The following is a 24192-nucleotide window of genomic DNA, read 5'->3' on the forward strand; positions in this document are numbered from 1 at the left end:
AACGGCGTCGGGCGTGTCCCAGGGTGCCCTGCGCGGGGCTGGCTCCTGCCCACAGTTGAGTTGGGCCCCGAGCGGAGCGGAGCGGAGCCGAGCAGGCGGGCCCCGGCCCGGTCCTGGCCCGCCGCGGTCCCGTCCCCGCTCCGAGCTCCGTTCGCTTCTTCTTCTTCCTCTTCCCCCGCGCTTCGCGGGGAGCGAACATGCGACTCCGGCTCCTCGAAGAGGCCGCCGCCGCCGCCGCCGCCGGCGAGTGAGGAGCCGCCGCCGCCCCGGCCCGGCCTGGCCCCGCCGCCCGCCCGCCCCGGCCGTCAGCCGCCCCGCGTCGCCCAGGCAATGACAGCGGCTCCGGCCCCCTCCCCGCAGCAGATCAGGGACCGGCTGCTGCAGGCCATCGACCCGCAGAGCAACGTGAGTACGGCCCGGCCGGGCCCGGCGGCTCCCGGAGCCGGCAGCGCCGATACGGCGGGCGGCGGCCGCCCGGCCCGGGGCTCCCCCCCGCCGCCGCCTCCGCTCCCGAGGTCCCCCCCGAGGCCGCTCCCCCGTCGCCTCCCGCCGGGCTCCTGCCGGGCACCGGAAGCCTCCGCTGCGGGCGGTAGCGGGGAGCTCCCCAGCGCCCTGCTCTCACTCTGGGGGGCTCTGGTTGCCGGCGGCGCCCCCCCCGTCCCCTTCCTTCTCCCCAGTGGGAGCCCCGGAGGGGCCCCCCAGCTCCCCACCGGGCCTCGCTCCGCCGCGTCCCGCCGTCTCCTGGTACCCCCGGGGCCGGCCGGAGCTGCCCGGCCATGCGGCGTGCGGCCCGGCGGCCTCCCAACGCCAGGCCGCGGCTCGGCTGCGGCCTGCAGGGGGCTCTGGGCCGGGCTCCCGCCGCCGCCGGGACCTGCCGGGGGGCGCCCACCTGTTCCTCGGCCCCCCGCTGCCTCCAGCCGCAGCCGCTGCCTGCCACCGGGCCGGGAAGGCGGCCCCAGGTTTTGGGGGACACCTGGAGGGCTTCGACGTTGGAGTCGAGGCTCTGGAGCTGCTCCAGCCCCGGGCAGCCTCGGTCTTCGCTTTTATCCTTCCCTGCAGAGTGCTAATGAGCTTATCTGCTCCTTCTGGGATGTAGTGTAAGCACAGAAGTCGGCGTGTGTTTCACCAGTAAGTGGCCTTCATGTATACGTTACAGTTATCCAAAGCGTTATTTCCTCCTTTTAATTTTTTTTTGGCGTTTAAAAGCAGTTCTACACTCAGGTGTTTTTTTTTGCTGAGAGGGCTGCGGAGCCTGCAATCTGTCAGATTTCTGTAATCTTAGATCAGCGAGCACCGCAGCAGGACGCGAAGGTGCGTTTGGCCTGGCCATCCGCAGTTTGTCGTGGGGGCAGCCAGGGGTGCGTCGGGCTGAACGTGTGCGTGCGTGGTATTCCAGGAGGCTGGGCGTAGAAAGTGGTATTTTGGCTCTCTTAAACTCATACCTGCTTCTCTATGAATAAGTGAACTTCTTATAATAGATGCATATCGCAGTCTTGAAGTAGCTAATAAAGCTATTGCCATTTGGAAACGTTCTGGAGGAGCTTGTACGTGACGTGAAAACTGAAGAAAAGTCACCCCAAATCACCCTGACCTTGTAACTTCTTTAGTAATCTGCTGTGATGTGCATTTGTCATGAGCAGCGATACCGCGTGCTGGAGTAACCGCAATGAATTATCACGGTAATTGGGGGCTTTTAAATGTCAAAGTTGTTTGAGTTTGCACTACTTTAACTCACTTCTCCCTGAAATGTCAGTTCATGAATTTTGTTTGCTCAGGGTTCTCCTCCTGGGCTTGCAGATTTTTCACTTGGTGAGGCCAAGTGTCAGCCCGGTTAAACAAAATTCCACCAGGCCGCTGGTTTCTCTTAACTTCGAAACTGCCGGCGGCGCAGGTTACCCTGCTTCTGGTGCTGCTTTCTGAAACGCTCTGCGTGCAGTTCAGCAGCTAGGAAGTGCGTTTTGCGATGGATGCGGTTCCTTTCCCCCCCCCCCCACGTAAACGCTGCTGGGAAAGTGCTCGCAGCTTGGTTGTGATGCGGGGGGCCAGAAAGCGCCAGGCAGCTGTCGGCGGGGGGAAGTCTAAGCATCAGGCAGCAGCTCTGCTGAGCTCCCTGCAGGTCAGTAGCCCCATAAGCTTAGGAGCGATGTATGTTAAATTATAATTCTACATACTTGATACTTATCCAGGGCAATAATTAGCGGCGGAAAAATCAGCCCATTGTTCGGAGATGCCTGTAGGCAGGGGGCTGTCTTCCATTTTAACCTCTTCTTCGAATGGGAGCAGAGGTGGTGTGGAGATTCATTGTGCAGGCTTAGAGCTCAGATACTCTTCTCCAAAGCACATAAAGTACATGGCAAACAGGATCAAAAAACTGTCACATCGTTTCTGTGAAGGGAAGAAAAATCTGACTTCTTGAACGTGCTTCAAAGCAGGTTTTGAATTCAGTCTGATTGAGTCCCAGGGTAGAAGCATAAGGATCTGTTCCGGTGTTTTCCCACAGGACGAAGTCACTGCAGGTATGAGCCGCGGCACTTGGTGCTCATGGAAAATTGTGGCCGCTTTCTTCTGGCTTTTAGAATCTTCTGTTAAAAGAAGCGGTTGCATTCAAACTTGGAGCATTCATTATTGTGATCGACTTCCTTGTTTACCGAGAAAGTTGAGCTTAGAGGCCTGGATTTCTTTCAGGATTTCCAATATAATTGTTGGCGTGAGCGTGCGCGCATTTCTGCGGGAGGAGGGGTGAAAATTGCACGGATATCGTCAAATGTGTGAAAACGCGGTCTGGTTTGGTGAGGTTGAGGAGAGGGGGTTACGGTTCTTCATAGCTTGAACTAATAGTACCCCACAATCAGTTCAAGCTTCCTTGATGTGTTCTCTACTACAAACCCCTCCACCCACATGGATTTCCACTGCAGCATGCCTCTGAAGGCCTTTGGAGTACAAACAAGCCTGAGGTCCTGCCTTAAGGGAAAAACAATCCCTATCCGTGTTGTTGAACTGACCAAAATAATCTTTTCCCAAGTTTTCAGAACCTGCTTGCTTTGAGAAATCATCTTCGTGCCAATCGTTCATCTCGAACTGCTGCATCAAGCTGTGCTGAGTCAGGAGCGATGCTTTAATTGTACACAAGCACTTAGCACTTGAGACCTCTTCTAGTAATTGCTGCGGAATATATTTATAACTTAGTTTCGCGCACTTAGTTCACAATTTACATGGGTAACCTCTATTTCAAACGAGACCTATAAGAAAGAAGCTATTTAAAAAAAAATGACATCATCTTGGAAGCCACCCGGGATGTCTGGGTTCGTGTCTTCGTTTATTCAGCCTTTTTGCATCAAAAAAAACCAACCCATATGGGCAAACTACTTCTGCTGCATGGCTTAAACACCAAGTATCAACATCGATTTCCTTCCAAAGCCTGTGGGTTGGCGGCAGCGCACCGCGACTCGTATCGGAGGAAGGAGGTTGGTGGTAGCACCCACGTGATGGATGATGTGATGTCCTTGCAGGAAAATCCTTTTCCTGGGAGAAACACCAGCTGGAGACGTGTCCGGCGCCACTGTGGCAGTTGTGTGAGGTCTTGTAGAGGAGATTTCCTCGGTTCTGATAGGAACAACGCTTCCCTTCGGTGCACTGTGCGGAGAAACCACCCCTTCCGCCAAGCAGAACACCTTTGCCTTGTTAAATTGCGCTCTGTGCTCTTTGGGGAATTTGTTACCTGATGTCAGGAATAATGAGATGGGTTCGGTTTTGCTCTGCGGGAAAGCCTGCCGCTTCCAACTGGCTCTTCGGATCGCGCTTGCAATTAAATGGTTCCTGGTCCTGAACATGTAGCAGCCTTCGCATGTTAAATATTAGACAATCATCGAATTATTTGCCGTTAATGCTGCTTTGTGATGCAAACCCGGCTTTGGTTCGAGTAACAACCCGCGGGATGTTCACGGTGGGGATCGTGTTGGCTGTAAATCAGCCTGCCGTGTGTGCGGCACCTCGGTTGGCCTTGCTGCACAGACCTGCCTGAGATGGCCCTGATCTGAATTAGTAAAAAATAAACCTGGTTGGGTGTTATTAGGTTTAGTGCGGTGGCCCAGGGTGATCTCCCAGTTGACGCTCCCATGGCCGCTCTCTGTATCGATTGCCTTGCCGAAGTCTAGAAACCAAAGCCTGCGTCCTCAGCGATAAATCCGCTTTCTAGAATCGACTTCAAAAAGGAGAGCTTCCAGGAGAAGGTGCCAGACGTCGCTCTAATAATACCAGCGCTGGGGGTGAAGGCAGGCAGTGCTTCGCTTCGGGAGGGTCTTGGTGATTTCTCCAGATGCCGGGAAGCGCCGTGTGGGCGAAAGTAGACTAGGCATGGCTTTTGCTTTAGCTTTATCCTTTTCTGCGAGGCCCTTAATGAGCTTATCAGTTTTAAGGAAGCTGCGGCGTGCAAAGAGACTGGAACCTGTTGGACCTCTCCCAGCCTTTTGCTTCTTTCTTGTAGCTCGTCCTGTTTCAAGGGGCGATCCCAGCTCCTTTTGTGCATGGAGGCAGCTGATTGCTTCGGGTGTGTGGGGAAGCAAGCAGGTGGTTGTGGTATTCCCTGATGTGTAGCACCTGAAGTGGTGTTATCAGTCCTGGGTTCCAGAGAAAGATTCGGAGTCAGCTGCAGGAAGTCCCGGTGCGTTCAGTCTCTTGGGAACTTTAAATAACCCTAAACGAGGTTTTTGATGCTCTATATTGTCAGCAGCTGAGTTCACTTAATTCACTGGTTTGCGGGTGGAGATACTGTTGGCTTCTTGGCCTTGCCCTGCAGTTTTATTCCCCATCCCTTTCCGAAGCAGCTTGCGAACTAATTTGTTTTGTTTTCCTTTGTGCTCGCTGGAAGTTTATCCCAGCGGTGCTGGTGCTGCTCACGTAGGTACCGGGTTTCACTGCTCGCAGGTAGCGCGTGGCTGTGCAGCTGCCTGGCTGCTCGGGGGCAGCTTGTCACTGGTGGCCGCCCAGCCCGTGACTCCTGGAGAGTTTTTTGGGGGTGCTTAAAAGCATTTTGCTTGCAGTACCCACTGCAGCAGCGCTGTCACAAAGCCTGAGGCTGCTACGACGGAATCGGAGCGGAACAAAAGTCACAGCGAGTTTGGGTTGAGGGGTCCGACACTGGGAATGCCCCAGATTACCTTTCCACTGTTAATTCCCTGAAACTCCACAGGTTGCGGTGGTGATGGCAGTAGTCATTAGTTCTTAAACTGTAATTTGAATGCTTGTTTTGGCGGCAGTGATGATTTAAATAACACCCAGTGCTTATTCCTGCTACGTACGCCCCTTGTACGTGTGCTGGTGCAGGAGCGTGTGGCAGAACAAACTCGGGGATTGATCTGGGCTAAAAAAGGGAAAGAATCTTTTTTTTTTTTTTTTTTCCCTTGGTAGTTCGTCATGTTGCTCAATTACCTGATGCAACTCGTGGTGCGTTGTGAGTAGTCCTGGCCCAGGTGTGGCAGCAGGATTGGGTATTAAAGTGCTTAAATAGGTTCAGAGGCTGCGGAGCGGTGCGCTGCTCGCTTCCTCGTGCTCCCTGCTCCCTTAGCTAGGGAAGAGGCGGTGTTAGAGGAGTTAACCACGCCTGTCTGCGCGCTCTGTGACGGCAGCGGGTACCTTATGGTCAAGTTTTCCTTTGTGGAGTCTTTGCGGGGTGGTTCGGAGGTGTCTGGAGCTGTTCCCGCCTTGTTGTTGCGATGTAGTAGCGCGGTGGCCAGGCACGTGGACCTGGGAGAAGTGCTGGGCAGCTTCCTTCTGGATGTCCATGGGGAAGTTCCTGGGCGAGCTCTGCAACTGGAGAGTAAACCACTTTACAGCAGCGGCTAATGCTTCAAATAACCCCAAATTAAACTGTTTTGGCTTAAACTCGCACGCTGACAGAAACTGGAGCTGTCAGCGGAGCTGCACCCAGCAGCAGAGCGGCTCCGATCCCCTTCCCCACCTCCTGCTCCCTCCTTGCACTGGGACAGCCGAAGCAGCCCACCAGGCCCAGCTCTACCTGCACAGGGCTCACCTCCCAGCCCGGCCCCGGCTCCTCGTGGCTCGGGAGAGGTGGTTTGGGCACAGGGAGGTTGGTGGGGACTGCGCAGCGAGGAGAGGTGAGGGGGGGGTGGTGCAGGCTCAAGCTGTTCGAATCCACATGGCCAAGCTTCGCAGCGAGCGCCTGTCTGCAGGCCTGGACCCTGTGATTTGGACACCGAAGTCACTCGGGGAAGATGCGTGGGGAGGGGATTGGCTGTAACGCGTTCCTCTTGGAGCCACGGAGCAGTTTACTGAATAGAAGAACCAACTTTCTGTAGGTAGGGTAAACGTCTGGAATAACTTCTCCCAGTCACAGTGAAACAACGGCGTGGAAAGAGCAGCTGATGTGCGAGGTGTGCACCCTGCCAGGAGGAGAGAAGCGCGGAACCCAACTGCCCAGGCAGCAGGGAAGCTGAGGCTGCGGTTTCTCAAGCAGCCCTGACCGCGGGCAGCTGCGTTCCTGCAGCCACCGGTGCACCTGGGACCCCGGGGTGAGCCTTTGTGGGGCACTGGGTTGGCACTGAACGAACCTGGGTGAGTGGGGAGCCCCGGGGCAGCTGAGCAGGGGGTCCCAGGGGTGCTGGAGCTTGGTGGGAGGCCGCGGGGTGCAGCTGCAGCGGCTGGCAGCGCGAGCGGCTCCGGCTGCCAAGGCACTGCAGCCTGGCACTGCCGTGGGTGGGAGGGAGGGAAAATATTTGCTGTCACGAGCTCCCGAGTGGGCAGAGACCCAATGTGGGGGCTTAGCAAGTATGAGGACCCTCAGCTTAGCCCATGTTCCTGAAGTCTGGGCTGGGGAGAGAAACTGGAATTTGTCAGTCCTCTGTTACCTTGTGGGGAACCAAGTTAAGGGTTAGGAGTGCGTCAGGTGTGGGCTCTTGCATCTCTCCGGCGTTTTTGGTATCGGCTTTTGGCGTAACGGTGCTGTCACCGACACCTTTGGCTCCTGATCGAAGCAGCACCAGAGCAACTGAAGCGCTTTCTCCCGGTACCCTGGGAGGGGAGATCCTCTTCCAGGTCCTTCAAGGAGCTGCCGTGAGTTTTCTTTTTTTCAGGAGCCGTAATTTTCAGGAGAGGAAGAGGAGGAGTTGATTCTGCCTACCGGGGAAATTGGGTACTAATTCAGAACTACTTCTAAGGCGTAGTTACTCTGCTATATTAGATTCGGAGTTAAAAATAAATATAATTAAAAAAAAAAACGAAACAGACATCTGCTTTGGCTGATAACGCTTTGCTGCTGCCCTGTCTGGCTGTTTTGTGCTTGGTGATAACTTCAAGTCAACTTTCTTCGGTCCGCGTGACACGTGGTACGGTGTGGCCCCGCTTGGGTGCCTGGTCTGTAAAGCACGAAGGGAAAGGCAGGTACATCACGTCCGCTGTCGTGTAATCGCAGGTTTGTGTATTCAGAATTCTAACAACTAAATGATTTTTTTTCTGCGGGTAATTCATGCTTTCGGTGTTTGGAGCAATATTTAAGTGCTAGCAAATGGCTTTAATTTGAGGTACAGTCCGCTGAACTGAGCGGCGCGGCAGTGTTTTCCGGGGCCCGGCTTTCATGGGGCAGTGGCGCATGCTGAAGCGTGATTGTTAATATCCAAGTATACAATTTCCAGCGCGTCCAAACAGTCGGTGGTAGAAATTTCTATTGAGGGAATCACTGGAAGGAAAACGTAATTAGTTCTGTTTGGTTGAGCAAAGTGGTTTTCGAACTTAGCTGTTGGGGAGGCGAGGAATTCTCCGAATCCTACGTCCGAGCCTGTGTGGAGTAGTTAGGAACACGCTCAGCTGGGGGTGTTTTGAAACTTTGCGCTGTAAAGATGCTTGTGCAGAGGTGGAAATCTCGTCTGAGACTGACAGCCAGCACTTCTGTGGAGCTTCTTCCTAGTGTATTGTTCTGGTGACGCTCCGCGTGCTGATTTGCATGATTACACTGTAGATCTTCACGTTTTTTTTTTCAGGATACCAGCACTTGTGAAGGTAGGGGAGCAGCAGCTTGTCCCAAGATGGTAACGCACGTTCGCAACTTGTCTGAAGCGAGCGAACTTCAGGGCTGCTTACAAACAGCTCCAAGGGTCTGTAACTTAAAGCTCGGAGCTGGTTAGCGTAGTCAGCATACAGCTCCTCGTGCTGTGTGTGTTGGTTAGGTGGGAGGAAACACGGAGTTTTTATATATTGAAGTACGTAAGTAACTGTCGTGGATGTTCCAGAAAAACGTCTGCTTCAGGGAAGTAGTTTATCCTCGGAGAAACTGCGCTTCCCTCACGTAGAGCTGAGCATGGCGAGAGGCTTCAGGAGGGGATGCTTCGGATGTATTTGAAAAGGTGAGGGGGTCGTGATTTGTGTGCAGATAAGCACAGTAATTGAGAACGTGTCGTGAAAAATCCCACCTCCGCTGTCGTGTATAATGAGTCTGTGTATCAAAGTCTGAGCCCGTGCAGTATTTTCCCTGCTGGAACGTCGAAGACAGGCGATGAATGAGCTTATTTTGGCTTCAGTGGGGCTTTCTTAGGTGGGAATCGCGGAGGTTTCTGCTAGGAGGTTGGAAATAACGAAACTTGCTTTGTGAGGGCCAGCTTCTGAGCGCTGTTTGTTTAAGGACAGAAAAAAGGCTGATAGCAGAGCCGGGTCCTCCTGGCCCCTTAGGATCACACTGGGCGATTGGCCCCGGGGCGGCGCTGATCCTACAGCCAAGCAGCCCGCTGATATGTGAGCTCGGAGATGAAAGGTGGTGTGCTGGAAGCATTTGGACATGGGTGATTGGCAGCAGCATTTCATCCAGGATTCGGTGAGCGATAATTTGAGGATAAATTGATTGCACTTTTTTGGCATCTCCATAAAACCTCTCTATAGCGTGCGCTGACGTACGTTTGCTGTTAGTAGTTGCTGTTGAAAGGCTAGTGACTTATTTCTCTCCAGACTTGGTATTTAAAAACCTTCCCAGTTTGTAGGGGTATTTTTCTCAGATTTGTGAGCAAACACGCCATGCTTAAAACCTCACGAGCAGTCATGCGAGCACGTTGCGTGCCCTTCTAGCCGATGAATTAACAAATCCCACAGTGCAATGTATTCAGCAGGTGCTTACCTTAACCTCCTTCGTCATTTAAGGGATCATTTGAGAAGCTTCCTTGGCACTTTGAATAAAATTGGTCTGCTACATTGAAAAGTACTTCAGTATGGTGATGGGGGATGTCTATTTTTTAAGAAAAACATGAAAATTATATTGCGTAATGACGTTAGGGTTTTCCTGTGTTACATTCAGGATAACAGCTGTGGGTAGGTATCTCATGGGATGGGTAACTAACATATTTAAGAGTTTCAGGAAGCCCTTCACCCTTTGAAGCCATTCTCATCAGGACCTTAAATGCGGGTTGCATGATTTGAAATCTCCTCTAGTTCTTTACGGCGCGTTAAGATGAAGCAGGTGACTGCGGAATGATTCTGTCCGGGCGATGCCTTGAAGGGTCCTTATGATCTAGCTCAGCGTCTGACTTTGCCCTTACGGTAACGCAGGGAGATAACAGCGGGCAGCTGGGGTGAAGTGGGGAGCTGCTGGGTGTGCGGTACCTGCCTGTTGAGCATTAACCATTGGCACTGACTTCTCCTTCCCAAATAACCGCAGTCAAAGTGCAGACTTCTGGCCAAGTGACTGCATTGCTCCTCGCCATGGGAAGCACCAAGAATACTCTAAATAAAAAGGAGTGAGTTTTAAAGCTGGATTTTCCGTATATTTTGTGGTATTCTGTCTGAATAGTCAACAAACTCCCATTTCTCTCCTGTTGAAGTACGACCAGTTCCTGTGGCTTGAGTTGCACAGCAACGTCGTTGTATGGCGCTGAATCTTTCAGCAATTTTGGCCTTCAGCTCATGGATTATAATAGTAACAACCAAGATTCATCTGGTTAAACTTTCTGTACAGGTGGAGGGAGAGGAGGAAGGGTTATCGTGTACGTGTCATGGTTAGATGTCCTCCGGACCAGCGTGATGCTTGTTTGGGTTTCTTTAGGGCTCGTGTGTTAGTGCTGTGTTCTGTGGGTATCGTTTATTGTGCTGAAATGATCTGTAGTGATCGCACCCAGGTGAGCACGTTACGTTATTCTCTAATCCCTTAGATGTACAGCTCAACACGAGCCTGGCTCTGATGAGACACGTGGCATTGTTCCACAAAGCGTTAAATACATTTGTTGCGCTCTCTGGTATTTGCACCAGAAGGCAATGGATGCACGGGGCTGGGTCAAACCAACTAGCTCCGTGGTTGTTAATGTTTCGTTAAATCAGTGCTTCGTTTTGGCAGGCCCGTGCCATTTCTGAGGTGTTGGGATGTCGAGTGGCAAGTGTGAGGTGGTTGAAGTGGTGGCGATCAGCAGCCGGAGCGGTGCCGGGCTGACATTGGCGCCGTGTCTGGCACACGTCTGCTCGGGCACAGCCAGGAGGACCGCACGGCAGGACGAGCCGTGGGCCACGGGTGGCAGCGGGCTGCTGAATTTTGCAAGCTCTTGATAACACGGACTGCTTCGTCTAATTAATTACCTGCACACATCCTTTTGGGGAGACAGAATTCAGAAAGCCAGGTGTGTGTCACGGGGGTGTAGGGCTGGAAGGGCCGTCTGGAAGCGACGTGGTCCATCACCGCCTCTGAAGTAACGTCGCCTATGTAAAGCAGCTCCTTCCAGGTTCGTCTTGTCTGTTCTTAAAGCTCTGTAGTGTCTGTGGAAGCTATCTGGGAGCTTGTTTGAGTGCACTGGTAGTCCTCTGCTTTTCCTCAGATGTCATCAAGAGTTGTTTTCATGCTCGTTGACTTAGTTTGAAACAAGACAACTGATCACCATTTTCTTTATGACGGCTATAGTGCATTGGAAGGCTTATTTCAAACCTTGTGTGTCTCCTCCCTATAATTTTTTTCCAATACTCTATGAGCTGAGTACTTCAACTCTTTCTCGTTAGCCGTGTTTTCAAAACCCCTTATCACTGCTCTCCTCTGAACTCTTTGTATACATCCTTCTTGACCTGCGGCGCCTCGGGATGAACGTGCGATTCCAGCTGAGTTTGATGCCTATACCCTTCCTTATCGGCACGGTGTGGAGGGAGAAACAAGATTGAAATATCTTGCCGTGGTATTGACGTGGTAGATGCTGTTGAGACTCTGTTCTGCCCTGCTGGCCCAATGGCAACCAAACGTGAGCAATTCTTGTCTGTTCCCGTGCCTCTGTAATGGTGTTCTGTGTGACCAACCTTCCCTTCAGTCGCCGGGCTTTTCAAATCAGGCTCGTAAACTTGTTCCTCCAAAACGTTTTGCTTGGGTTCACGGTCTGGTGGTTTTGGGTGGGCTGTGGGGTGGGTGGGTGTTTTTGTTTTAATTTTTTTTTTGGCGGGGAGAGGGAAAGAAGCTTTCAAGGTGTCATGCTGCAGAGGGTCTTCCATCTTTTGTATGCACTTGAGGGGTAGGCACTAGGACACAAGTCTTAGGAGGTTGTACGCAGGCTGCGTAGTGCATGGTGAAGTTGACAGACGCTTATTCCTGTTTGTAGCAGTAGGAATGCCTTTCTGTTATTGCTTAATAAACTTGAATGGAGCAAAGTGGTACAGTCCTGACTGTTCTCTAGTTGCCTTCAAGACCTCCTTCTGTAGACTTCCCTCGTGTCTCTGCTGGTCTGTGACCTGATTGCTTCGGGTGTGAGTCCTCCTAATCCGTATCCTACTGCTTCTTGTACCTTCTCATGACTCCAACGGGTTCCTCTTTCGGGGATGGTTGCCCCTTCCTCGCCGTGTGCTGCCCGGCGGTGTCAGGGCCAGACCTGGGGGTCTCGAATCCCCTTTGGGGCGGGTCGCGGAGCCCCGGTGCTGGTGGCGCTCACCGGCTGCTGGGAGCTTGGCTCTAGGCTGCTCCGAAGGGCTGGGGCAAGCTCTGCTGCTGGCCAGCTCCTCTCCATCCCTTGGCTGTCCCAGTCTCCGTACACCTCCCTCACGTGCGTACGTACTGCCAAGGGTAACAGGCTAAGGTGTCTTGCTCAAGTGAAATGTTTCGGGTCTGCTGATATCTTTGCAGTATCTTGCTGGAGTCTGACCTCTCTCCTGTTTGATCCTGGCTTTGTAAAGTATGTATGGGGAGGAATCTGGGTAACGTTACCATTAAATAAAAGCTGAGTACACACAAAATGTATGCAGACTTTTAAACCTTTCAATTAGGCCTGGAAATGTTAAATCCAGAGGCTGGGATAAGTTTTTGCCGCACGTAACCACTTGTGTGGCTGCTCTTGGTAGCCAAGGAGTATTTCTTGTTGCTGTTCTGCGGAACACATCTCTGATCGGTTTTCGAAGCGTGGACTCCCGGTGAATTGCTCTTGTAGAAGATGCTCTCAGGGGATGCCATCAACCCAAAAACGCAAAAATCATCTCTTCACGTTCAGTATTTAGCAAAGCAGATCTTTAATAGGAAGCACACCTCCACCTCCCTCAATACCGGGGAATACTCGAACCCTGTTAACGCAAACTAACTTTCAAACTCTTTCCGTAGTTATGAACAAAGTAGTGCGTGGTCATCTTTTTGGTATGTCACTTCTGTGAATAGTATCTGCTGTACCCTATCTTTAGACAGCGCCATGGCACGCTGGGGGTAGGGGAAACTGTTAATAGATCAGTTGCAAGGGAACTGATCTAAATACCAGCGGATTGTAACCTGAATTCTGACTGTGTTTGGGCCGTACCTTCGAATAATGGCATTATAGTCTGCTGTTCATGTCATGTATCGCATGTCTGGTATCTGCTGCATCCTGTATGAAGTGCTAAATAAACACTGCTGCTGTATTTCCATCGCAGCCATTAAATAAAGCCGCCTGTGAATAGCAGCTCTTTCTTCCTCCTCCTTATTCCATGTTTTGGATCATAATGCACTGAAATGGCTTTTATACAAATACACTGCCGCGAGCAGGATTTGGCCTTGATTAGAGCCCCCAGTCTGGGGTGGGAATCGGTGCTTAGATGTAAGTAAGAGCTACGCTGCTCTGGAGCAAGCGAGCGTGAGTGGAGGGCATCCCTCGTGGTGCTGCTGCCACACCTGCGTTCAGATCGGTTCTGCCTTCCTGGCAATTTCTGCCGTACTGACCTTGGATCTAGGACTTTCCTTAATGTTATCTGGCCTAGAGATTTACGTGACCCACGGTTATGACAGTTTCTGTAACTCCCAATAAAATGCTGCTGTCCTAGGGGCATGGGGAAGACAAAAATGGTACAAACGTCCCCATGAACCTCTGGGTACACAGTGCTGCATTTTTAATGTTAATTGCAAACAGAAAACAGCAGCCTGGTGATAGAGATCTGGATTCATACCGGTATCAAAGACAGATCTGTTGCGTCTTCCATCGTAGGTCCACTTCTCTTGCTTGCTTTTGTAAGAATTTCTGTGATACTTGTTGAACTTTCTGAACTTGTTGAACAAAGCACTTTCTTTGAAGCTAGCAAACTGAGTAGTGCTAGCATGTTCTGAAGGACTAAATTGTAGTATAATGTCAAATACTTTCTCTCAAAGCCGGTATCTTCTGATGTGTTTGTGTAGTCTGTTCAAAATACTTATAACGGAGTCACATTATTGATGATTACAACCTGTGACTTCAGGGGGATAACAGCATTATACTTTTTTTAGAGAAGTTTAGGTGATTAGCAGCTTCATGGAATTTTTTTTATAACTTTGTGCTCAACTCTCGGGCTTTCCTGCCCTAGGAAAACACCCAGTCCTGCCCCAGGCCCTCGTCTGTGCTGCTCAGGTCTGGTCTGTCATCTACCATGGTGTGGTCACGCAAAAATCTTCAGAAGCATCCCTGCGAAACCTTAAAAACCGATTTCGAGTATTTCTGTGGCGGTTCTTCCTCGGGCAGCAGCGGGGTGAGAGCGCCTGCGGGGCCGTGGTGCTGGGGGAGAGCGGAGGCGCTGGGCTGGCGCTCGCCCTGTGTCGGGCTCTTGGTGCAGGAGGAAGAGAACCGAAGAGAAAGGAAGAGAACCGAACCGCTGAGCCTGGTGCGAGACAAACCCCCCAGCAGGCTGCTTGCTCGCCCTGGCCCTTCTGCAGCCCCGGCACGTGGAAGCGCTGCCGCCAGCTCGTGCGCAGCCGCTTGCTTTGCTGCTGCCTGCAGAGCTGCCCGGGAAGGAGGAGGCAGGGAGCAGCTGCGTGCTGAGCACACCAAACCCCAAAAAACTTCGTAGCCCTTTAAAGCACCATATAGCGCTTACCCTGAAGTCAGTTCCTGAATCGCTCTCGATGTAGAAAAGCGAAAACAGGATTAAGGTGGCAATTAAAGAGGAGAAATTGAGCTGTTTGATCTTTTCCACGGAGTTCAGAACCCCGTGCTTTTGTCTGAGGCTGTAGTAAAAACATTTACTGCTGAACTTGGAAAAGATCTGAGATCCCAGTAGCGAGCCCCGGAGTCCGGCTGGATGACTTCAGGAGGCTTGCGTGGAATAAATAAGATTTGTTTTCTGTGACTGTCATTAGGGTTGGCTGGAAAGGATTATTGAAGATGACTCGAAGCAGATGTTCTCCAGCAAAGTTTGGAGTGAATCAGTCTGTGTGCCAGTCGGTCTTCACACCACGGGACGAGTTGAAGTGCAGTTGGAATTCTTCTCGGTTGTTTTCAGCGAGGTCGTGAATACGAACGAGGTCCTGGGGCCGCTTCGTGGTACTTCTTGTTTTGGGGCGGTTGCAGCAGAAGCAGACAAAGGCAAAAAGAAACTGAGATGATGTGCGAGTTTGGGAGACCGAGTTATGCAATTGTGCTCTTACAGCGTCCGAGGAGAAGTTGCCAAACTCCCTTGTCCCACTGTGCTGTATGTTCCTTCGCCTATCCGCTGCGTAGCCGAGAAGCATTTCTAACAGCAGCTTGCGTTAATAAATGGTCCTTGCTGCCGCTGTTCAAAATAGGACGTCCTGGTAGGTTTTATAACTTGGTTCTCGTGTCAGTTGTGTGACAGGATGTGATTCTTACGAAGCCAGTAACGGATGGTTTAAGGTAAAGACCCTGCTGTGCGATGCTGAGGTACTGCTGTTATCGAAATAGGTGCTTTCGGCCCGAAAAGATGATACCTGAGGCCTTTTGGAGAGGTCATCTTGTTTCCATCATAGTGTTTAACTATACCGCGAGAGATTTCACGGTCTATATTATTTTGAAACAGGTAAAAATGATTTTTATGATCAACTTTTAGTGCCAGTTTGGGTAAAGCATTTCAAGATAAGAGCACAAAACTACTGGAGAAGGGTGGAGAAGTTGTTGAACCTGCTTGAATTATTTTTTTAAGACAACCAGGCTTCCCTGAAGGTCAGAAGGAAAACTAGGAGAAGCTACTTGCAGTTCGAGTGTTCGTGCTCCTTGCAGCGATGGCTTCAGTGCGACAGGGTGCTTGCGACAGCGATTCAGGGAGCACATGCAGAGTCTGACGCCGGTGTCTTGTGCTCTGCTAGGAGCTGAGTGCTCAGCACAGACCCGGCGGTGTAAGGCTGCTTTTGCTCTCCTAGCTGGTACCATGCCTCTGTCGGAGGAAGGGAGTGCAGCAACAGCCAACAGCTACCACTTCGGGTACAGACCTGGCCTCTGGTAGGTGATTTAGCGTTTGGGGGCAACCACGTGCGTGTCAATAGGTATTTTAAAACAAAAGCAAAGCTGTTGCTGGAAACTCCCTGACCAGTTTCATCTTTCTGTAGGTGTGTGTATGTATATGAGCATATCGCTTTCCTCGTCTTGACCTTCTGATAGGCTAATGATCCTTTTTTTTTTGCCATCAGTTTATTTAGGTAATGAACGTTTGGGGATTACCAGTAACTGCAAAAATAATTGTACCGGTTATTGATGTGTGCACAAAACCAGACATTTCTTGCGCCTAGGTAACTCTGAGCGTAAAACGTGTTGAGAGGGAGAGGGTCGTGTTTTGCAAGTCTAAAAACGTTTGTCTGGAAACTCCCAGAATTAAACATTAGCTATTCTGAGTGCTCCAGATCTAGAAGCTTGGGAGGAAAAAAGGGGAATTAAATGTTACTTAAACGGTGGTGCTAAATCCTCCTTCCTGGGCAGTGAGGGATGCAAGGATCGAAACGTGAAGAAAGTCAATGCGCCGAAGTAAAATACTAAATACCAAACCAGATCAAAATCAAAAGCTGCTGCTTTAAAATGTGAAGCTGCCTCAGATGGTAGGGCTTTAGCTGCATGCAGAGGCTTGGCAGTTCAGCAAAGAAAGAATCGTGACGACTTAATTCATATTTAGTCTGAAAAAGGTTTGATAACTTGAGTTGCAGTCACTCCAAACCTGTATAGATTTAAAAATGAATGTGAGAAAAGTTACTCTAAAAACCAGGCAAATTGTTTCATTGCAGCTTTATCCGCGTATCATCAACCTCCAGCAATCCTGCTTCTGTTTGTGACTTTATCAGAGGGCAGAAATGAGTTGGAAAAAGCCGAGTCTTACAAACTCGTGTTCTGTTTAACACGAAGAAGCTTGCGGCGGTGTGGGGAGAGCAGGGCTGCCTGCCTGAGCTCGGGCAAGACGCGGGGTTAACGTGGGATCTCTGCACGGGTCCTGGCTGCCTGATTTTCCTGGGCTGCAGTTCGTGTCCAGTTGAGTCACAAATGCAGTTAAGCAATAAACGAGGCTCGGTGATTCAAGTTTTCCTTCGCTTATCTTTTAAATCCATCTACAAAGGTGAATTAGAAATTCCAGTTTTCAGCGCTGTTAATATCAGGTCATGGAAATTTGGATCCCTGTGTAGTCTGAGTGCTCTCAGAGGAATTATTAAAATCGTGCCCGTGTTTAACATCTACGGATCGTGGCAACTGCCTTTGGGAGGGACTCGTGCATACAGAAATGTTGCAGCGAAGCCCATCAGAAAGAAGATCTGACACGCTCTTTTAACGTAAAGCGAAGTTCTGAAGTTGCTCCTCAGCGTTACGTAGCAGGAAGTGTAATTCCAGAACGCTGACAGTTTCTAGGGTGGCTGCTCGGAGCCGGGGCCGGATCCCACGCCTGGTTTGTCTGGTGCTGGGCTGAGGACACCTACCGGGCACTGAGCTTGCTTCAGCTGGTTTCAAACCGAGAAATTTGTACCTGGGTTTGCAGACGCTTGGTGTAGCTACAGGAAGCACCGGTGTTGGGAGCAAAATTAATCAGCAGTGACTTGTGTAAATCTGAAGGGGTGCCTACAAGAATAAACGCTGCATTTCCGATTTCACCGGTTACTCTCTATTTGCTTGTCATTTATGTTTCCAGTTAGGACAATTAACTACTACCTTAATTAGGGTCTCAGAATGTTGCTAATTTGCACGCTGGTTTTCTTGCTAATATTTCCTTTAGCTTTATGTAAGTGTGTGTTTGTTACAGCTCCTTCAGTTTCCAACTAGGTCATGAAGCGTCCTTGTCCCTATTCTTTGAACGATCAGCTCCCTAAAGCCAGACGGTGTGACAGCAATTTTGTGATTAATGTTGCCAGCAATTATAAAGTGGAAGGTCTTACAGTACATTTGATAACGAAGACGTGTACGTGAAACATGAAGTGACTTTTTCTTCCTTGTTGCAGATCCATAACATGGTGGCAGTGCTGGAAGTCATCTCCAGCCTGGAGAAATATCCCATTACCAAAGAGGCACTTGAGGTATGTCACCATCTGAACGTCACTTGGCTTTCTTGCGTGCATAAAAGGACTTTCTCAGCCCGTCTCATTTCCATAAGAGCTTTTCTTGAAACAATAGATTGATTGCAAAGGGTTCACAATTAAGATATTATTTTGTCCCTCTCGTGCTGCTTCTGACATCTCAGTGTGTACACAGTGGTTCTTTCTGGATTCAGATCAGTGTTCTGGGCAGCCTGGTTCCTATTTGTGTAAGGCGCTACGTTAATCGTTACGTGCTACTTGTTCATTCTTTGCGTTCTCTGCCTGCTGAGCTACTGGTCACCTTTTTAGTTGTTTGGTGACAAAGCAATGAAGAATCTGAAATAGGAGAGGAACATAGTCCCTCTGTATCTGTAAAATTAACCTTAAATGGAGGCCAGCATGTTTCAATGCCTACGTGGTGAGATTAGATGTATTAAAAGTTGGAGTATCAGCTGGGATAGCGACTGCAGTCCCTCTGGTCACTTTTGAATACAGAGCCAAAGGGGCTTCTATGGGTAAATCATAAAAAGGTTTTCCATCTTTATCGTGAAATTGCTTTTAACTCTTTTTTTTATAACCTTTGACTGTTTTCCCTAGACTCAGGTAGCTATAGGATGGTTTGAGATAGTTGATGCTGTAAGCAGTCAGCACTCCAAGATCAGCTCTTAGTGAGTACTGAACGCAATGCCAATGCAAATAATTATCGTGAATCGTGATATTCACAAATACAATCACTGAAATAATTGTAGTGAGCCTTAAATGGTAAGTGCTAAGTGCTCTCCATGCTGCCGCATGGGAGACAAGTCTCAGAATGAACAAATCTCAGAACAACTGAGATTCTGAGGCACAGCAGTACAGAAAGCACTGTGGTGTGCCAGGGGTTTGCATTCATAAAGGACCAAACGCTTTGGAAATGCTTTCCATGTGGGAATCACACAGCTATTCTGTAAAACCGAGGTGCAATACCAAGATGATTTTTTCTAGTTGGAGACGTTGAAACCTGTCTAGATTTTTGTCAACTCTAGTTGCATTTCAACATATGTACCACATGTTGCACATTTCTCACAAAATCCACTGTCTTCCTTTGAAGTGCTGCTCTTAAGTAATCCGACAGGTGGAATTCTTTGTTTTCAAGTGTGCTTTGGACACAAACGCTTCACTTCCTTCCCATTGCAGAATCGCGATGGGGCATCCTAGAAAAGCCTCCAAGTTGGTCTTCAGCACCCTTTCAAGCTACTAGGAGTGAAGGGGGAGGACATGAAGGAAGAAGACAGGACATAAATCACACCTTGGCAGTCAGATTTGGGAAATGGAGATTTGTGCTTTCAGTGTGTTACTGTGACAGGCAGAGACTCTGGATTTTCTCCTTATGCCTCTTTCTGCAGGTCTCAGTTTCACTGTAATAAATGCACCTTTTCTGCCTTGGGTGCTGCAGTTCCCCTCAAATCTGAGCTTTCACCTATATTCTCAAGATTCCTGCTGATTAAAAATTCCTTTCTGATGTTTTTCACAGCTAGTGGCTCTGGTGCTTTAGCCAGGGGAGAAAGAAAGGATGGCTTAAAACGCACAGTGGGTTTCATTCTGTGCGGCAGTGTGCTGGACCAAGTGGGTTAATCCTTCCAAAAAGGCTAATTCAGCTCTTGAACATTAATTGTTTTATACTAGGTATTCCTTAGGGTAAGCATTAAAAAGCAGAAACTTATTTTAAAAAATGGAGTTGGAATTTAGTTTAGGATGATACCTGTTTGTAAAAGAACTTCTATTTTTTTTTTTTCTAGGAAACAAGACTTGGGAGGCTTATCAATGAGGTGAGGAAGAAGACATCCAATGAGGAACTTGCCAAACGTGCCAAGAAATTGTTGCGGAATTGGCAGAAGTTGATAGAACCTGTAACCCAGAATGAACCAGTGCCAAGAGGGTTGCCGAATCCACCTGGATCAGCAAATGGGGGTGCTCACAACTGCAAACCAGAAGCACCGCTTCCTGCCGTGGCTGGATCAAAGCCAATCAGTGAATTGAAAAGCAGGAATGACATACAGAAACTAAATTCTCCAAAACCAGAGAAATTGGGAAATCGGAAAAGGAAAGGTGAACACAGGGATGGGCATCAGGGCCCTCCTCCCCAAAAAGTCTCCAAAGCTAGTCATGAAGTATTACAAAACTCTTCACCCCCTCCAACGAATGGAATTGGAGGTAGTCCTGAAAATTTTCCTAGTCCTGTAGATGTAAATCTACACACAGGGCCTGAAAGCAGCAGGACAGAACTCAGTGAAAATGATAAACACAATAAGATTCCAGTAAATGCTGTAAAACCTCACACCAGTTCTCCGGGACTTGTAAAACCTTCAAGCACTTCCTCGTTATTAAAGACTGCAGTGCTTCAGCAGCATGATAAATCAGAAGAAACCACAGGACCGCACCAACCTAAGAGTCCTCGCTGTTCCTCGTTTAGCCCTAGAAATGTCAGGCACGATACTTTTGCTCGGCAGCATACTACGTACTCACCAAAGGATTCAATGCCTAGTCCATCTCAAAGGTCTCAGTTCTTAGATACTGCACAGGTGCCATCACCGCCACCATCCTTGATGCAACCATCCACACCTCCCATGCCAGCAAAAAGACTGGAGTTCCCTCAGCAATCAGTAACTGAGGTATCTCAGCACTGGCAGGAGCAGCAGGTACCTTCTGAAAGCCAGCACAGGCATACAGCAGGGACACTTCAACAGCACACATCTCCCAGCTGCAAAACCAGCTCCCATCCTGGGGAATCTCTCACGCCACACGTGGGCTTTTCACAGGACACTTCAAAAATGGACAGTGATGATGCTGCTTCAGGTTCAGATAGTAAAAAGAAGAAAAGGTACCGACCTAGAGACTTTACAGTCAACTTGGACGGGCACGTGACAGAAGGGGGTGTGAAACCTGTGAGATTAAAAGAGAGAAAACTCACTTTTGATCCCATGACAGGACAGATAAAACCTTTAACACAGAAAGATCCTTTGCAGGTAGAAATCCCTGCACTTACTGAACAGCACAGGACAGAAACGGAAAAGCAGGAGCAAAAACCTAACCTGCAAAGCCCTTTTGAACAAACGAACTGGAAAGAATTATCCAGAAATGAAATAATTCAGTCATATTTAAACAGACAGAGTAGCTTGCTGTCTTCATCAGGAGTACAGACTCCAGGAGCTCACTACTTCATGTCTGAATATTTAAAGCAGGAGGAAAGCACTAGAAAAGAGGCTAGAAAGACTCATGTTCTAGCTCCTAACAGCAAACCTACAGACTTGCCTGGGGTCACAAGGGAGGTCACAAGTGATGATCTCAACAGAATACGTGAACATAACTGGCCAGGCGTGAACGGTTGTTATGATACACAGGGTAACTGGTATGATTGGACACAGTGCATATCTTTAGATCCACACGGGGATGATGGTAGATTGAACATCCTGCCTTATGTCTGCCTAGACTGAGTTCAGTTTTGCTAAAATGCTTTTACATCTGCAGTTAGCAAAAATGGCAGACACTATGCCACTTAAACACGGAGAAAGCCTCCTGTCCTGGACAAACAGGCCCAACGAGCAGAGGGTGAGAGGGAGCTGGGTATTGACAGCTCTTTCCTTTAAATTCTCCTTTTGTGAAATGCTGCTACCAGTTTACTAACAATTGCAAAGGAAGGCATACGAAGGTTGATAAACTGAGTTCAAAACTCTATAGCGAGCCAGCTATAAAAAAGTGTTAGTCCCCAAGAAGTGAAGATGATTTCCAGCACTTTCTGAATGCCGGAATCTTATTACAGGCAGGTACAGAGAAAATTGTGGAAGTTACCTTAACAAAATATGCATCTATTTATTTGACTTGATTTGGGTTTTTATTTGGCAGTGAGATATTCGAGAGACAATGTGCAAAAACTGTAGTTTTATTTGTATCACATCTCTGAACATGATTGCGTTTTTAAAGTCATGTGGTACGGAGATTGGGTTTTAAACAGCAGGTGTTGCACTGCAGGCTGGGCGACCAGCTTCAGCTCAACATTCCATAGGCATCCACATATTTTAGTCTGGTTTCAGTTTAAATCCAGTCTCTGAGAAATGCTGCAAAAACTAGATGTTTAACGATATTTTTGATCCCACCACCACCAGCCAAATATTTTTCCTCCTTTTCCCTTCCTGCAAACTTCTAGGAAAAAAAAAAAAAAAAAGAAAATCTCACCTTTTCTAGAATCTAAATGTAATGAGGGTGCTACGAGTTTGTAACTGTACTGTGAGAGGGAAAAAGGAAGCCTGTTTGTATGCTGGAAATATACTTGTTACCATTCCTTTAGATATTGTTTGCCTTATGGATATCCATCATAAACGCAATTTGCAAAAACAAAGAGCCTTAGTGAATGTACAGTAACTAGACTTCTGTGTTCTTGGGATGCAGAAGGGAGCAACTTTGCTATTTGGTCCTTTAAGTGGACACATTGTGATATAAATGTGGAAATAAAAAAAATTTGCACAAAGCAGTTTGTGAATTATTTATACTGAACTAATTTATTTTTAGAAGTTTGCTCGATTCAAACTAACTGAGAATCCATTGGAGCAGTGTGGCGAAGCTGAATCCCATCTGACAGTGTCAAAAGCAGCTGGCTGTTAGGGATATATAAGATGTCTTCCAAGTATATTGGTGGTATTCAGTCGCACAGGTTGGATTTTTTTTAAACTCTGGTTGCATCCAGGGTTTAGAGACTGATAACCCAATTACCGTTAACGTACCTCAAAGTCTAAAAAGATCGTAGTTCATCTTTTCTGAGTAATTTTGTAATATATTATTCCGAATTGTTAAAAATGATTTCTAAAGCAGCCTAATTCAGTATAGAAAGCTAAGAATTTTTATTAACTGTAATTGCTTTAACATTTGGGACTAGTTGTTTTCTACAGTCCCTGGTACTGGGCTTCTGTCCAGGGGAAAAGGGGAGGGGACACAATACCAAAAACGTTTCTAGGTTTAGTGATGTTAACTCATTTGTGCTGGATCTCACCTCTGTGGAAGAGCCTTGGCAAAAGTAGTTCTGCTGCCTTTGAGAGCAAAGTCAAGCTCTTCGGTGTCAGATCATATCTTAAAAAGGTGTTCCTCACCAGGTATACATTAGGTGGATCGTTCCATGCAATACAACTGAAAACGTTTGGTTTATTTTGAAGTCATTCTTGTGAAAACCTACTGCTTTTGTGATTTGACCGGTATTGAAATGTGTGAGTGTCTCAGAAACGTTACTGATGTCTGTTTGCTTCCATTTCTCTAATTTGAGGTCTGCGTGAAATCTCCTATCCTGAAAAAGTGGTTACCAAAAAATGTTTCCAAGTATATTTTCAGTTTACTTCCGTTTTATCCTTCTACAGTTGATGAGGTCAGGCAGTGTGTTGTAGAGTTGCAGAAAGTTATCTTGCAACTCAAAAAGGTAGATTTGATGGTAGAGGGCTAAAAAGATGGTCATTTTGCAAAATGCTTATTTTGTTTTATATTAAAAACAAAAAAAAATGTTGTACATCTTACTCCACTCCCCCTCCCCAGCCCCTTCCTCTTTCCTTGAATGGTCTTATTTAGGAACAGGGTCTGTGCTCTTTTGAGGCCTTTGAATATGGGGCAAATTTCAGGAAATGACAAAGCACACTTTATAAAAACCATCTTTTTTTTATGTTGCTTACATTTCTGCTGCAACCCATGGTCCACGAGGGCCACGCTCAGCCAAGTGATGCCATGAGTTCATCACTGCTCTCAAATTACTTACGGCTCTCGGCAGCAAACTGACCATGCTGATGCTCACTTTGCTTGAGGGAGCTTCAGGTATTGGACCCAGCCCTTTCCCTAGTGGTACAAAATCGCTAGAGAAATTCACTCAGTGCAAGCTTTAAATCTTGTTACATACCTAGTTTGTTTCTGCTGTAAGGGTCAACTCACTTGGGATATAATCCAGGGTGAGATGAGGCTTGACAATCTTTATTTCAGCATGCTAGTATAACCAGTTCTGTGAGCTCCAAAAAAATGTGAATAAGTTTACAAGGTGATTTTTTTGTCAATTTTGTAAACAAGTTCAAATGAAGTTTACCATGTGCGTATCTGCTGTGTACTCTCATTTTTGCATGAACTCAGTTTCTCTGGTACTGGATTCTCTGAACTGCTTTACAGGCTTTATTCTTTTAGTCCTAAAATCTTAGTAAGACAGTCACTTCTTTTCAGTGAATGACATGAAATAGCTCATCCCCAAATCTTTTGGGAATCGCCATTCCCTAAAGTGCATGTTTTAGAGGTACATTAACAGTGTAGAAATGTGTTTTGGAGGAGCGCATGGATGACAGGGGGTGTAGAACCCCCTCCTGCTTGACAGATACTCATCTCTCTTGTAATATACCCCCCATCACACCTTCCTTGGGTTACTTTTAAAGCTCCTGTGCCTCCGAGGACGTGACTTTCCCTCAGTCACAGCACTGCTCGCAGCGCCCTGCCCGCACTTCTGCATTCCCCAGGCGCTTTCCAGCGCCGCCTGGAGCCCTGCC

At 48.4% G+C, this 24192-nt stretch overlaps 1 protein-coding gene across 2 annotated transcripts; it reads left to right on the forward strand.

Annotated features, from left to right (window-relative positions):
* On the forward strand, positions 1-23157 carry MED26 (mediator complex subunit 26). 2 transcript variants are annotated; one of them, XM_035348023.1, is made up of 3 exons: positions 1-405; positions 17582-17656; positions 19435-23157. In XM_035348023.1, the coding sequence occupies exons 1-3, from the start codon at positions 331-333 to the stop codon at positions 21127-21129; spliced, it is 1845 nt and encodes a 614-aa protein (XP_035203914.1). In that variant the 5' UTR covers positions 1-330; the 3' UTR covers positions 21130-23157. The 2 variants fall into 2 exon arrangements, with proteins under 2 accessions (XP_035203914.1, XP_035203915.1); XM_035348024.1 differs by lacking the exon at positions 1-405 and adding an exon at positions 864-1128.
* The last annotated feature ends 1035 nt before the right edge of the window (positions 23158-24192 follow it).

The sequence above is a fragment of the Oxyura jamaicensis genome, chromosome 28, assembly GCF_011077185.1.
Source record: "Oxyura jamaicensis isolate SHBP4307 breed ruddy duck chromosome 28, BPBGC_Ojam_1.0, whole genome shotgun sequence".
Lineage (NCBI taxonomy): Eukaryota > Metazoa > Chordata > Aves > Anseriformes > Anatidae > Oxyura > Oxyura jamaicensis.